General features: G+C 38.5%; 1 protein-coding gene across 1 annotated transcript in view; it reads right to left on the bottom strand.

Moving 5' to 3' along the window:
• CUNH12orf56 (chromosome unknown C12orf56 homolog) overlaps positions 1–15,746 on the bottom strand; it is a 112,176-nt gene that overhangs the window by 73,891 nt on the left and 22,539 nt on the right. The window contains exons 2-3 of the mRNA XM_027854203.1: positions 13,182–13,341; positions 5,630–5,714 (exon numbers count right to left, since the gene is read on the bottom strand). Coding sequence (XP_027710004.1) covers positions 5,630–5,714; positions 13,182–13,341 — 245 coding nt within the window. The remainder of the gene's footprint in view (positions 1–5,629; positions 5,715–13,181; positions 13,342–15,746) is intronic.

Here is a 15,746-nt window from a genome sequence, read left to right as displayed (position 1 = left end):
TATGGGGGGTAGCAAGTGAGCTGGGGAGGCAGCCTGTGACAAAGGGGAAGAGAAACAGAAGAATAGTATAAGATAAAAGCATGAGGACAGTTGGTCCTCGTGCCATTGAGACTTCTCCTGTAAGTGTATAACCAACCTTGATAAATGTACATATAAAGACAGTGCAAATGATGGTTATGTTATTTGTCAATTAGATCAGAGGTGTCAAACTCCCAGCATGAACCAGATTAAAATGTAATTGGGAAATGTTTAACAAAATAAAGAAAAACACACTATAACATAGATAATGTTAATTTGTGGTTTTCTAAGCCCAAAGTTGGCTGCACAGGGATCCATTTCTATTTGAATTTTATACCATTGAATCCTATAAGGAATGGGGAAATCATTTGAATAGCATTTCATTCTTCTGGCCTAAACAAACCTATTGTTTGTTTGTTGATTAGTTGTGTCTGACTCTTCAAGTGACCCCATCTGGGGTTTTCTTGGCAAAGATACTGGAGTGGTTTGCCATTTTCTTCTCCAGCTCATTTTACAATGAGAAAACTGATTTTTTCCCAATGAGGAAAAGAGGGGGAGGGACAGAAAATAGATTTTTGTTTACTGAAAAAAATAAACATTAAGTAAAAAAAATAAAACTAATAGAGATAGAGCTGGACCTTTGATATCACTGATGCAGGAAAGGCCCTCTACTAATGCAGGTCGGTCATCATTTTCTCAGAAGAAGGGTACTTGATCTTTTGTGCCCTGTGGTCCCCTTTGACATGCTGGTTAAGTCTGTACCTTTCTCAGAATAATGCTTTTAAGCAATTGAACAAATCACTAAATTTCAGTTAGAGAGTAGTCAAAAATAAAGATATAATTTTTTTTCCTATCCAAGTTCACAGACTTCCTGAGATCCATCCACAGGCCACATTCAGAATTCCTATCTTAGAGAATAGTCAAGAAGACAAAGAGGGCAAGTGACATGCCCAGGGTCATACAACCAAAAGCCATCAAAAACAGGATTGAGACTAGATATTCCTGGTTCCAAGACCAACACTCTATCTATTACTCTACAATGCCTTTTAAAGAATACTTTAATGTCTCTTAAAGACATTAACTTGTTTTTAATGTAACAATACTTTTTAATACTTTGATGTCTTTTAAAGAACATGATCAAATTACTAGTGAGGGATGAGATACAGAAGTCATTTTGCCCTCAGATAAAACACAGGGATTCTAGGAGCACTGTCTGGATAAGGATTTAATGATTTTCCTAGCAGGAAAGCCAGGAAGTTCTGAAATAGTGCAGCAGAAACACACGTTATTGTCATTAGTTTGTTTTTTTTTTCTCTCATGTTTCTTTCCCCTGGGATGTGCCAGTTAAACGCAGCACATTTCACATTCGGACAAAGGATGAGTTGTTTGGCTTTATATCTACTTATCAGCCAGGTCATTTTCCCCAAAGCTCATCCATCTATTTACCCTGCTCTGTAGCAACAAATTGTCATTTATTTTTACTTGCTGAAAATCAATAGAAGTTGCAAATAGATAGAAACACAGCTAAGAATGACTCTTCAGACTTAAACATCAATAGCATTTTTCTTCCACTTGGTACCATTAAAAGTCAACTCATTTTTGAAAAGTGTTCAATTGGCTGCAGACTTCATTTAGAGTTTATACACTGAAACTGTCGGGAGCTGCTAAGTAGTTCACACAATATTGGTCCTGGAAAAGTGTGATGGCAAAGTACCTTCCTAAGCTCCCTAATCAATACAATAGATTGAAAGGAGAAATCTATCTACTGAGGAAAAGCAGCACTGAGGGTTGAAAGGTATGAGTTCTCAGTCTCATTATCACAGGTCACTCTGGCTTACTCTCCATTCCTTAGGGATATAATAAGAGCAAGGTGTTTACCATTGTCTTATAAAGCAATAATACCTGCAAAAGCCCAAAGTTCCAGGATCATTTTATCATTATTATGAACTAGCTCTTCTTATAATTAAACTAAAAACATTACACCCTATAGTCTGGGGTTGGTTGCAATAAACACATTGTCATCTGCAAACAGGAGAATTTGGAGGATCTCCCTCTCTATAGGGGTCTTAGCAGAATGCATCCTCCCTGACAGAGATGGCCAGAATCTCTAAAGTATTAGAATTGCAGATGATTCCAAAACTAATGGAGAAATCAGTGGTAGACAGAAGTAGCATATTACCAAGGATGATTTGTATACAATAAGTGTCTCTTATCAGCTCTTGCCTGGTGAGTTGCAACAGCCTTCAAATTGGCTTCCCAGAACCAAGTCTCTCCTCATTCCAACCCATTCTCCACACAGCTAGCTGCCTGAGGCATTTTTTCCCCTAAAACCCAGGTCTGACTATGTCATCCTCAGCCCCTATTCAGCAAACTCCAATGGTTTCCAATTACCTCTAGATTCAAAAATAAACTCCCTTTTAGGTGGAAGGTGGACATTTAAGGCTTTTCACAACCTGGCTCCTTCCTATATCTCTAGCCTTCTTATTCATTACTCCCCTCTATACATCGTGCAGACCAGCCACTCTAGCCTATTTGTTGTTTCTCCTACACCTGTACCTTTGAATGGCCAATCCCCATAGAATATTCTTCCTCCTCACCTCTGCTAATTCCCTTTAAAATGCGGTTCATACTGCAGTTCAAGCATCCTTTCCTGCAGGAGACCTTTCATAAGGAAGGCTACCTTCCATCTATGCTCTGTGTATCTTGTATGTAACTATGTACATGTTGTTTTCCCCTTTAGAATGTGAGGTGCCTGAGGCCAGGGGCTATTTTCACTTTTTCTTTGTATTCCCACTGCTTGGCACATAGTAAGTGCTTAATAAATGCTTACTGATTAATAGATGAGAGACAATATGCAGGAAATCTACTATAGCCTTGTCCCCACACTTTACCCAACTTGTATTTACAGGGTTGGATCCCCAGAGGATGGCTAATACCTCTGGTTCTAGGATAAACTCTGTGGTTTATGCTTCCCATTAACAATCAGCCAGTAAACACAATTAGCTCTTGGCAAAGCCATTTACTAAGACAGCACAGTGATATAAGATTACTATGTGGGGTGGTTGTCTAAATGGATAGACATGGCTTGCAGATGTCAAGATAGAAATTATTGAAAGTGAGGTATAACCAGCCTTTGCAGAGTCAGAAAAGAATTGAGCCTACACTGCTAGCATGTTAGCTTGGGGTGGTGGTGCAGACACTGGAGAAAGTTTCATTATTGCTGAGGCTAAGCAATCTCTCTTCTAGTCCCTAAGAGGGGTATTGGACTAGACCACACACACACACACACACACACACGTGTGTGTGTATATGTGTATATATGTAGGTGTACACATATACATATACATTTGTGTACATGTATATGTTGTGTACATACATATATACACATATACACATATATATCTGCCACTTGTCAAATATCTCTTGTCTAGTAGTACAGGTCTAGGTTTAGAAGGAAAGTTGCTTTATTGATTGTTCTTACAGAGGAGGGTAACTCTTAATTTATACTCATCAGCTTAGCCCCTCCCCACCAAATGTTAGGTACACAAAAGATTATCTAAAGTACGAAATGAAAAAAAAATTTTTAATAAATAAAATAAAATACTAAATGACAAGTAAATTCATTGATCTAAAGAAAACAACAAATAGTAATTGGAGATATTCTACAGATTACTTAACACAGTAAATGAGTAAAGATAATTTACGGAGTAAAACTGGAAATCAACTCATTCCTTCCAATACAGAAGTGAATTCACAATTCTCAACCCAGCTCTTTAGAAAGGAAAAATCCAATTTTTTGAGAAGAATGCTGCCCTAGTTTTTTACTCATCTGGCATGGATGTGAGTATAGTCAAGACAGATTTTGAAGGAAAAGTCAAGAAGCTGCTAGGATTAATGGAAATCATAACTCTTCGACTGGGAGTGAGATAAAATCTCAGTTCAAACCAGGAGATTATCTCACTTACTTAAGGGGTGTCCTCTCTTAGCAGTCTCTAGTGAAACAAGCTGGAAATTAGGAATATATTGGGGAGCCAGCTTCTCTTACAAGTCTGTGGTTCCGAAGGTCACAATAACCATTCAAAAGTCCATGGCTGTTCTGGCTATCTTTCTTGAAGTCCTTTATCTGTTTCTCCCAAGAATGTCCACAACTAATTCAGTAAGTCCCTTATACAGGTACAGAAAGATTTTCTCCACAAATCAAAAGTCATATCTTCCTTCACCTACATAGCACTAGACACAGGGTTGTCTCTCCTCTACCTCACCAGGAAAGGACTAAGAACAGCTGGTTTAAAAAAATAAACATTCCTTTTATAAACTTATGCGCTTTCCCACAAATATTGTGTCAATGGAAAGAATGGGATTGATCCATAGTCAATAAATATTTATTAAGCTCCTACTATGTGACAGGCGCTTTGCTAAATGCTAGAGATACAAATAGAAAAAAGAAAATAAATGAAAAAAAAAGACAATCTCTGCCCTCAATGAGTTTATGATCTAATGGGGGAAGATAAATCCAAAAAGAAGGTACCTGGGGGCATAGTGGAAAAGTCAGAGAAGTCCCAAGGTTGATGGGATCTTGTAAGATGACAAGGTTTTCCCAATAATGAGCTGGGGTACAGTGAAAATGTCAGAGAAATCCCAGAGTTGTGCAACCCGGTGAAAAATGAGCAGGGCTCAAAATTAGAATATAATGGTAGGAAAACACACATGTAGGATGCAAGTGTGGTAAAGACAATTCACAGTTCCTGTTATTGCAGGGCCAAAAGTGCTCTTTCTTAAACTTAACTGTTTTTCCCAGGTCTGCTCTTCTCCATAACACAACTTGATCTAGAGATTAAGTTCCTTGAATCGGCTTCAATTTCTCTGTATTTGTGTCTAAGAGTCTGTGTCTCTGCTCCCCACCGGATAAAGTGTTTGCTATTCTATAGCTCTTCCTCAAAGACATATGGCCAATGTGGTAAGGAGAAAGTTGGAAAGAGAATTTCTCTCAAATTAGGAAATTTGAGGAAAATTCTCTTCCGCTTTCCTGTCCTTAGGCAGCTCCCACCTTGTGATCCCATGTTTGAATTCAAACTGCTGATACTCATCTAAGATTTAGCTATTTAAAGCCCCCTAAGGCATTTCTAATTTATTTGCTCAGCCAGTCTCTCTGTTTCCTCTCTCAGATGAGAGATATTCACACTTAATAAAAGGATCTTGGCTTAGATTCAGATTTACAGTCATTTTCATTAACACTTTGTGATTACATTCTGGGCTTTCTATAGACATCAACTAAAGTAAGGAGGGGGACCACATCCTCCCTTCCTCACAGCATGATAGAAATAATATGAGCCAGGTAATAAGAATGAGGGATAATAGATGAACAGACTGATTGCTAACCATGGATTATTAAAAGACAAAGTAAACCTGCAGGATGTTGGCTAGATCATTGATGAATGACTTATGGGAAGCCATCGACAATCATGTCACAAAATGAGAAAGGGTTTTGAAAAGTTATAATTTGTACAGGAGGAGAAAGGGAACACCGAAATCAAAAATACCCCAGATCAATTGAAATTTAAGTATTAAATTGATCATGTGATTGAATATGTTCTGTGAGTTATTACCTTACCTGAGAAGTGAATCATTTAGACTTCCATATTCGTTACTGTGTTCGGCTGATGACTGATAGGAGGGGCTGTCTTTTTTTTCCTTGACTAAAGAGAAAGGAATGAATTAATGGTTGATACAGTCCTTCAATTGAGCTTCTAACAGATATATTCATATCTTCCATTATAATAGTATCTATTATAACCATAAGACTTCACAGAAATTTGCAACTAAAGCTATATCAAGTAAGTAACAGACCTTGTTTTGTATAGTTTTTATATTAAAATAATCTTCGAATCTTTACTGTCATACAAGCTGAAAAATAATTTGGCAAAGAAATATCAACCAATAAGCTTTTTATTAAGTACCTACTATGTGCTAGGCTTTGGGGGATAAAAGTGAAAAGATCCCTGCCCTTGAAGCTATCAAAGGGAGACAACATGTACATATACAGATATATACAAAAGAGATTAACAAGGTAATTTTAAGGGTAAGGTACTAGCAGTTGGGAAGGATCAAGGAAGGTTTCACGTAAAAAATGGTGCTTTACATGTATAACCTATATCTGATTGCTTAGTGTCTCAGAGTGGGGAGAGGCCCTTCTGCCAATATATAGAAACTCAAAATTTTTTTAAATGTTAAAAAATTATTTTAATATGTAATGGGGAGAGGAATAAAATATACATTAAAAAGGTGGTGCTTTATATGAGCTTTGAAGAAAGTTAGGGATTCTATGAGGCAGAGGTAAGGAGGAAGTACATTCCAGGATGGGAAATAACCACCACAAAGGCAAAGAGAAAGGCGATGTAGTGCTATGTGTGAGGAACAAGAAAGACAATGGCTGAACTGTGGTGCGTATGGAGAATAATGTGTAATAAGGTTGGAAAGGAAGGATGCGTCTGGATTGTGAAGGACTTTAAATGGAGCAGTTTATATTCAAGTCTAGATGTAATAGGAAGCCATTGGACTATATTGAGAAGGGAGTAAGGACGTAGTAGACCTCTGCTTTAAGAAAAATCACTCTAATAGCTAAGTGGAAGATGGATTAGAACGGGAAGGGCAAAGGACATTTTGTTTTGTTTTTTACCATAAACCTAAATATTTACAAACATGAGCAATTCCATACTGTTATTGTTGTTTGTCCTTAGTTTTTGAAGAGGACCAATGACATCATGGGTGATGGCATGACTCGTAAGTGAATCAGATTTAAGTGAATTGAGTTTTGTAGTCATCAGCCTCACTCTCTCTTCCACAGTCCAGTGGCAGAACAAAAGTCAGGACAACTGATGATGGCCCGGAGTGCAATGGGTGACCTTGGCCTTTCTTGGCCTTGGTCTTTCCCGGGTCTCAGAAAAAGAGGCTCATATATGAATCTCTATTACGTACAGCTTTTGAGAAATGTATACTAATATTAAATTTAACATGACAGAATCAATACTGCCCTCTTTGCCTTTGTCCTCTTCTAAAATTCTTTCTGCTCTATCTCAGTCAGTCAGCTATCATTTATTAAGCATCTACTAAGTACCAGGCAGGGCAGACAGGTGGTTCAGTTGCTCTATCCATTTCAAGTCAGGAACACTCATCTCTCTGAGTTCAAATACAGCCTCAGATACTTACTAGCTGTGTGACCCTGGGCAGGTCACTTAACCCTAGTGGCCTCAGTTTCCTTATCTGTAAAATAAGCTGAAGAAAATAATGGCATACCATTCCAGTATCTTTACTAAGAAAACCCCAAATGGGTTCATGAAGAGTCCAACACAATGGAAAGAATGGGATTGATCAATAATCAATAAAGAAAAATAACTGCACAACAACAACATATGCCAGGCACAGAGATAAGCACTAGAGACACAAAGAAAGGGGAAGACCAGTCCCTATCCTCAAAAAGCTCACAGTCTAATGGAGAAGACAACATGCAAACAACTATGTGCAAACAGGATATAGACAGGATAAACTGGGAGTGGTCTCAGATGAAAGCCACTAAAATTAAGGTGAACCAGGAAAGACTTCTTGTAAGTTTAAATATTTCTTTGGCATTCTTTTGTCTCTTCCTTTTTTGGGATCACTATCATTACCCACATGCACTCTATGATTGTCCCTCAAGCCCTCTAAATTAAAACTCTCTCCTTGTAACCAATAAGTATAGCCATACAAAATAGATATGCATGTTGGCCATGTACATCTCATTCTGTGCCTTGAATCCATCACCCTTCTGCCAAGATATAGAAAAGCATGTTATATCATCAGTCTTCTGGGGTCATGATTGGTCACTGCAATGATCAGAGTTCTTGAGTCTTTCCCAATTGTTTTCCTTTGGTGGAGGTAAGCCATTTATGGAGCTAAGCCATAACCAAATCTTCATTCTGACCATTTTCCACTCTGCTTTTCACTGTCTTTCAGGACTATAATTAAATCACCACTACCATTAATACATCTGGAAAGGATGTGTTACTAAGTCAACAACAAGTTGACAAGCATTTATTAAAGTGTGCTAAGTACTAGGAACACAAATACAATCAGAAAAGTCTCTACCCTCAAGGAGCTTGCATTTTTTGGGGGAGGGAGGCAAAGTTAAGTAACTTGCCCAGCACTGCACAGCTAGTAAGTGTCTGAGGCCAAATTTGAACTCAAGTCATCCAGACTCCAGGGCCAGTGTTCTATCAACTGTACCACCCAGCTGCCCCCAAAGTTCACATTCTTACAGGTGAAGACAAAACATAAAAGGAAACAAAAGAGGCATGTGGGCATAGTAGAGGAAGTCCTGAGTGTGGCCTAGAGAGGAATGAAACATGGCTAGTCTAGGTACCCTCCTTAAATGGATGTTCCGAGAAGAGCAGAAAGGTCACAAGGGAGGAAGATACTTCTAATGTATGAATTCCAGTGCTGGAATGAGTTTTAATGTTTCTGGGGTCATGGTGAAAGAGGCAGTTTTTGAGTTAGGCTTGAAAGGCAATGTGGCATAGTACTGTCAGTTGAAGATATTGGAAGTCCTGCATTCAAGTCTAGCGTCTGACAGATACTGGCTGTGTGACCCTAGACATCACCCTGGTACAAGCCCTCATCACCTCACCAATGGACCAATGGTAGGTCATCTTGCCTCATCTCTTTCTTCTCAGCCGTCAAAATGATTTTCCTAAAGCACAGATCTGACCATGTTAACCACCTCCTCCCATTTAATAAATTCCAGTGCCTCCCTATTTGACTCCAGGATCAAATATGAAATCCTCTGTTTGGCTTTTAAAACTCTCAGAACTTACCCCCTCATACCTTTTCAGACTTCTTAAGCAAAACTCCCCCTCCACATACTAAACAATCCACTGTCACTGGTTGGCCTTCTTCCTAGTTCCTAGTATTCTTGGAGGGTAATATTATGAGATAAATGTGGGAAAACAAGGTAGTGGAGGACCTTGAATACTTGGTTTAAAAAATCTGAATTTGGAATACAACATGGGACCACTGAAGAGTTTTTGGGCAGTGGAATGACATGACCCAATCATGATCCAATAAGAAGGACCTTTCTGCCAGCAGTATGTACAACAGATTGGAGAACACAGAGTGTGGAGGCAGGGAGATCTGTGAGGAAACTATCGAAACAGTCCATGTTTATAAAGACTTTAGCAGGAGGGTGGCAGTGGATATGGAGAAAAGGGGAGGGGAGGTACATGTGAAAGTTGAATTCCCAGGAATAATAACACCAAGGTTTCTAATATGAAAGAATGGGTAGATGGTGGTATCACTCAAAAGCAGAAGGAGGAGCATATTTAAGGGGAAAGAGAATGAGGTCAGTTTTCGGACATGTTGAGTTGGAAGTGCCGGGGGAACCTATCGAAGAAAATGTCCTGGAGGAAGCAGGATTTACAGGTAGGTTTGAAACCACATAAGCTTGCTTACAGGTTTGGGAGTTATCTGCAAAAAAGTGGTAAGGGAACAATTGTGAGTACCAAAGGAGAAAGACTGTGGAGGGCAGGATGTTTTATTTCAGAATAAAAAGGCAGATTGGTGATTTTCTAATAATCATTATGACTACTGGTAACAGTTGAACTTTTGGTTCTTAGAGACTGTTTTGGTTTTTTTTCCATGCACAACAAATCTGACAAATACCTTTGGAGCAATATTTTAAAATAAAGCTAATTCTAAATTATATAATTCCATTTAATGATTAGATGCAAATAAAGCAGAGCGCGGGGAGATAGGGTCTTGGTCGTTTCACTGCTTCTATACACATTATTGTTTCCATGAGTTTAGGATTTTACAAAGCACTGACCAGTGTAACTTGGGATTACTTTCCTTAATGGGTGTTTTTCACCAACACACACACACACACACACACACACTTTGAGCAAGAGAAACCCGAGTATAATTATGCTTGCATTCAAGGATAAATATGCATTTAAGGCAATAAACAACCGTTAGATATCCTCATTAGTGTGACATGGGATTTGGTAAGCAAGAAGGGACTTAATAAAATGCCTAATTACAATAGTGGCTACAAACAGTTGCCATGACAGTATTCCACTGTGGGACGGCACCCTGTTTTGAAAGTCCACAAACACTGGGCAAACTTCCCGCATGTTTTTGCTATTCAATTAATATTCAGAGCAACTCTCCCAATATGCTTTAGGCATTAAGGTCTAATGGGTAGTGAACTGTGGGCAACTGATCCATTAGGTAGGGAGAAATAGCTTCTAGTCTGGATTCAGACCTTCTCACCTTTCCCCCACTTTTGTAAAGAATACAACTAACTCCAATGATAGGTATTTTTGTTTGTTTTTTCTAATTTTTGTTAATACATTTTTTCTTACATCACCAATGTTTCCTACTCACTCCACCCTTGGGAACCTACCCCTTATGAAATGGAATAGGGTTAGGTATAGGACCTATGATTTCATTAGTTTAGAAAAATTCCAGGTGAAAAAACTCCTTGTGCCAAGACAGGTCAGCACCTTTTCTGCAACTGTTAGTGTTACTGTAGTGTCAGAGAGCTTCTAAGAACATTGAAATGCTAAGTGATGTACAAGATCACACGGTCAATACATGTGAGAGGCAAGACTTGAACCCAGATCTTCCTGGCTTGAAGGCCAACCTCCTATCCACTAAGCTGTCTCAAAAAAATAAACAAGGGGAGAAAAATTGTCCTTTCATTTCCATTTTTCGTGGCCGTTGTATCTATTGTTTTCCTGGTTCTGCTTACTCCATTTTACATCAATTCATGTGTCTTCCCATGTTTCTATGTAGTCATCATTTCTTACAGTACAGCAATATTTTATCATATTCATGCATCATAACTCATTATGCTATTTCACAATTGGTAGGCATCTATTTGGTTTCTAATTCTTTGCTACTATAAAAAGTGCTGCTATCAATATTTTGGGATATATGGGGTTTTCCTTTTTGTCACTGACCTTTGCATAGCGGTGGGATCTCTGGGTCAAAGGGTATGCATGCATTAGTGTGATTAGCATCTTAAAAACCTCCAGTTGAGGGAATGGTAGCTGAAGTTTACATAGCACTTTTTAGGTTTCCAAAATACTTTCTGTGAATTATTCCATTCAATCTTATGAAAAGCATCACATGAAAGCATTACTTTGTCAATAATAGGATGATAGGATTATCCATTTGGAGTTGGTGGGCAGCAAGGTAGCACAGTGGAGAGAATACCAGACCTGAAGTCAGGAAGATTCTTCTTCCTGAGTTCAAATCTTGCCTCAGACACTTTACTAGCTGTGTGACCCTGGCCAAGTCCCTTAACCCTGTTTGCTTCAGTTCTTCATCTGTAAATTGAGCTGGAGAAGGAAATGGCAAACCACTCCAGTATCTCTGCCAAGAAAACCCCAAATGAGGTCATAAGGTCATGCTGACATGACTGAAGTGACTAAACAACAACAATTTAGAGTCAGAAGATACCCTGAAGGTCATCTAAGCTAGCCCTCATTTTACAGATAACAACACTGAGACTCAGAGAGGTTAAGCGACTTGTCTGGAATCATACAGCTAGTAAGTGACAGAACCAGAATGTGAACCCAGATCTTCTAACTCCAAATCCCAACACTCTTTTACTGAATCTCAGATCATGCATAAAGTAGAAAGTTTCCTGGAAATTATCACCTTTTTAATGGAAATTCTGATTAATCTGAGACCAAATGGATAATTCTCAGTGTTAAATGGTCTTGCTGTGAATTGGCATTAGTTTTCTTTGAAGCTTGTGCTTGGTGATATATTTATCTACAGTCTGACAAGATCTGATCATAAAAGTTAAAATTTTTAGCACTGTATTTTACCAGGAATAATCAATCATTAAGGGTTTGACGAAGAGTACTCAATAAGTTATAGAACAACATTGGCCATTAATTGAATTTAATTTAATCTTAATTTAAAGCATGATGTCTTCTCTCATATTATACAGGTAGCTTTTGATGGTGCTAGCAACAATGTGGACTGACAGAAATGATTATTAATCAGTGACTTGGGGAGATCCAAAATTTTCCCTTTTTCTATAGTCTTCATTTCAAAGTTCAGTCTCTTGAAAGACATTTCTGATGAGATCAAATTAACTCTCCTCAGTCTTGGTCAGACCCCACCAACCTTCTACTCAGGTTTGGGTGGGGATAAATTATTTGAATAGACTGCCCAAGGCTGGGGGTAATTTGGAAGTAAATGACATAATCAAAGTTCATTAGAATGAGTCTAGCCCCTCATTGTAATATTCATTCTCTTATTAACTGTTAACCAATCAGAGTTGATTACCACCTTTAAGAATTTCCCTCTTCCAAAGGTATAGAAGACATGAGCCAGCTATCATGCTTATCTTTGGCATTTGAGAAGGTCGCTGACCTTTTGTTAAAAATGCTGGCCTAAAGGGCAACTAGGTGATGCAGTGGATAGAGCACCAGCCCTGGAGTCACGAGGACCTGAGTTCAAATCCAGCCTCAAACACATAACACTCACTAGCTGTGTAACTCTGGGCAAGTCCCTTAATCCCAATTGCCTCATTTAAAAAAAAAAATGCCGGCCTAAAAAAACATTAAAATAAGAAAAAAATGCTGGCCTTATTAATAAAATGATTAAATTACCCAGAAATTATATCTCTTGAACTTTTTAAATGCCATATGGATAAAAAATAAACAAGTTAGTATCACACAGAGAATGACCCTGTTAATGGCTACAATCTGTACCCTTAACCTAATTGGCTATATGATAAAAAAAAACCTAATTTATGTGTAGCTTTAAGACATTAAAAACTGTTTTCCTCATAACAACCCAATGAGGTAAGTTGTATAAGTATTATGACCCCTATTTTATAGATGAAGAAACTGAAATTTAGAGGAACAAAATTACTTGTCTGTATTCCTATAGTTGGGATATGTCAAAGCTGTACCTTTCCTGACTCCATGACCAGCATTCTCTTCACAATACCACAGTAGTTCATTAAAATACAAGTCAATTGGTGGTCAAGAAGAACTGGGCAAAGAGTGTAGCTGGCATTACCAACACAGGAAATGCAAGATGTATTTGCTTCTTCATAAACAGATGCCATCTATTTTTGCATTATGTCTAGATAATAATGCATTCCATACCTTTTTTATTTACTTTTAAGTGAGGAAATGGAAACGGTAATTTCCTAGCACCTTTTACATTTCCACAGGAATTTTTCAAAGTGGATAAAGAATAGACTATGCGAATGTGTTGGTTAATTTCTCTATCTGGTCCATTCAAAAAGTCTGGATAGTCATCAATCTGAAAAACAAAATGAAATTATATGACTGAGGAAGAGCATGACTAACGTGTTCTAAAAATAACAACCCTCTAAATGCTTAGGTAAAAATGTTGCCCACATGTTTGTCACTTTGCTCTCTCTGTCTCTCTTTCTCTTGGTCTCTTTATCTGTCTTTGTGTGTCTCTGCCTCTCTCTCCTTGTGTCTTTCTTTCTTTGTCTCTTTATTTCTGTCTTTGTGTGTCTCTGCTTCTTTCAATGTCTCTGTCTCTCAGTGTCTCTGTCTCTGTGTCTCTTTATCTCTGTGTGTCTACCTCTTTCTCTGTCTCTGTCTCTGTCTTTGTTTCTCTCTGCCTCTATCTCTATCTCTGTCTGTCTGTCTCTGTCCAAGGTACCTTCTGGCTCACCTTCTCAATTTCTTTATTCCCCTCCTACTTACTCTCAAGTGCTAACAGTAAATGTTCCCAGCAACAGTACCCATTGTACTTCTGACACCATAGAGCTGCTCAGCAACTAGTAATGTTATCTTTATTGAACTATTACCACTTCTCTTTTAAAAAATGCACATACAGGGGCAGCTAAGTGGCGCAGTGGATAGAGCACCAGCCCTGGATTCAGGAGGACCTGAGTTCAAATCCAGCCTTAGAAAAATGACACTCACTAGCTGTGTTACCCTGGGTAAGTCACTTAACCCCATTGCCTAGCCAAAAATAAAATAAAATAAAAATGCACATACAGAATAGCTTCTATAAGCACTTTTTGATATATAAATTGAAAACTAGGTGTCTTTCTAGGATGCCACTTTTATGAACAGAAGAGATACTAGAGATCCCCAATGAGCAGTCCAATCAATCAGCAAGCACTTAGTAAGCACCCTTCCTGTGAGCCAGGCACTGTGCTTCATGTTGGAGAAACGACATCAAACTCAAAATAGTCCTTGTTCTCAAGGAGCTTACATTTTGACTGAGAATAACATGTATATAAAGAGGCATAAAGAGATACATGCAAAGTTTACACAAGGTAACCTAAAAGGAAAGGGCACTAGGAGCTGAATAGAAAGACCTGTGGCCGAAGGTGGTGCTTGAAGGATTCCAAGAGACTGAGCTGAGGAGGGAAGGTTTTCCAGGCACAGGGAAGAGCTTATACAAAGACATAAAAATGGGAAATGGATCTTCATGTATGAGGAACAGAAAACAGACCAGTATGGCTGGACAGTAAGAGTGCTTAGAAAGGAGTAACCTGGAAGAAGACTGCAAAGGTAGGAAGGAGTCGGACTGAAGAGCTTTAACTGACAAATGGTGGGGTTTATATTTGATCCTGGAGAGATAATAGGGAATCATTGGACATATGGTCAGATCTATTTTGGGAAAATCACTCTGGTGATTATGTGCAGAACGGATCATAGTGGGGAGAAACCTGAGGTAGGAGGAGGAGGGGTGCCCTTGCATTAGTCAAGATGAGAGGTGACGAAGGTCTGAACTAGGGTGGCGGCTCTGTGAGTAGGGGAATGGGGACCAATAGGAGAGATGTTATTAAGATAGTAACAATAATTCTGGGCAATAGATGGGATATGTGGAGTGAATAAGAATAAAGAGGTGAGGATGACACCAAGGTTGTGAACATGAAAAAGCAGAAGGACGGGTGGCTTTGGGAGAAAAGATCATGAGTTTTGTTTTAGGCGTATTGAGTTTGCAGTATCTATCAACCTGGGCAGCTAGTGGACAGTGGACAGAGCACTAGGCTTGGGATCAGGAAGACTCATTTTCCTGAGTTCAAATCTGGCCTCAGACACTTACTAACGGTGTGACCCTGGGCAAGTCACTTAACCTTGTTAGCCTCAGTTTCCTCATCTGTAAAGTGAGATGGAGAAGGAAATGGCAAACCACTTCAGTATTTTTGCTAAGAAAACCACAAATGGGGCCAGCAGGATTCAGACACAACTGAAAAAAATAACTAAATAACCACAAGATAACAAGTTTAAAATATCCAATAGCAATTCTTAAGATAGGACCAGACCTCCAAATCCATGGGGACATGAGTCATTCAATTCAATAAGCATTTATTAAGTACTTACTGTGCTAGATGCCAGGAATATAAAGATATAATATTTAAAGTTTCTTTTACCCCTAGCACTTAGAATTGTACTAGGCACAAGGTAGATACTTAATATCTGTTGTATTATTGTATTTTTAAAGTATTGGTTCCTGAAACAAGATACTCTAAGCATGTACTCTACGCATCAACTATTCACTTCCCCCCCTAAAAAAAACTGTCATTTTCAGAGCTCTTTCCATTTTCCTTTCCCTTCTCCTCCTTCCCCAAGCAATATCAAAAAGTCTCAATTTGGTGTTAATGGTCTTTGGCCCCTTTTATGGTTTTTGTTTTTGTTTTTGTTTCTTTAACATTTGCTAATCTTCACGTTAACAAG

Source organism: Vombatus ursinus, unplaced genomic scaffold (assembly GCF_900497805.2).
Source record: "Vombatus ursinus unplaced genomic scaffold, bare-nosed wombat genome assembly UNPS02010320.1, whole genome shotgun sequence".
Taxonomy (NCBI): domain Eukaryota; kingdom Metazoa; phylum Chordata; class Mammalia; order Diprotodontia; family Vombatidae; genus Vombatus; species Vombatus ursinus.
Note: the sequence above shows the minus strand (reverse complement) of the source record. Positions and strands in the feature narration are given on the sequence as shown.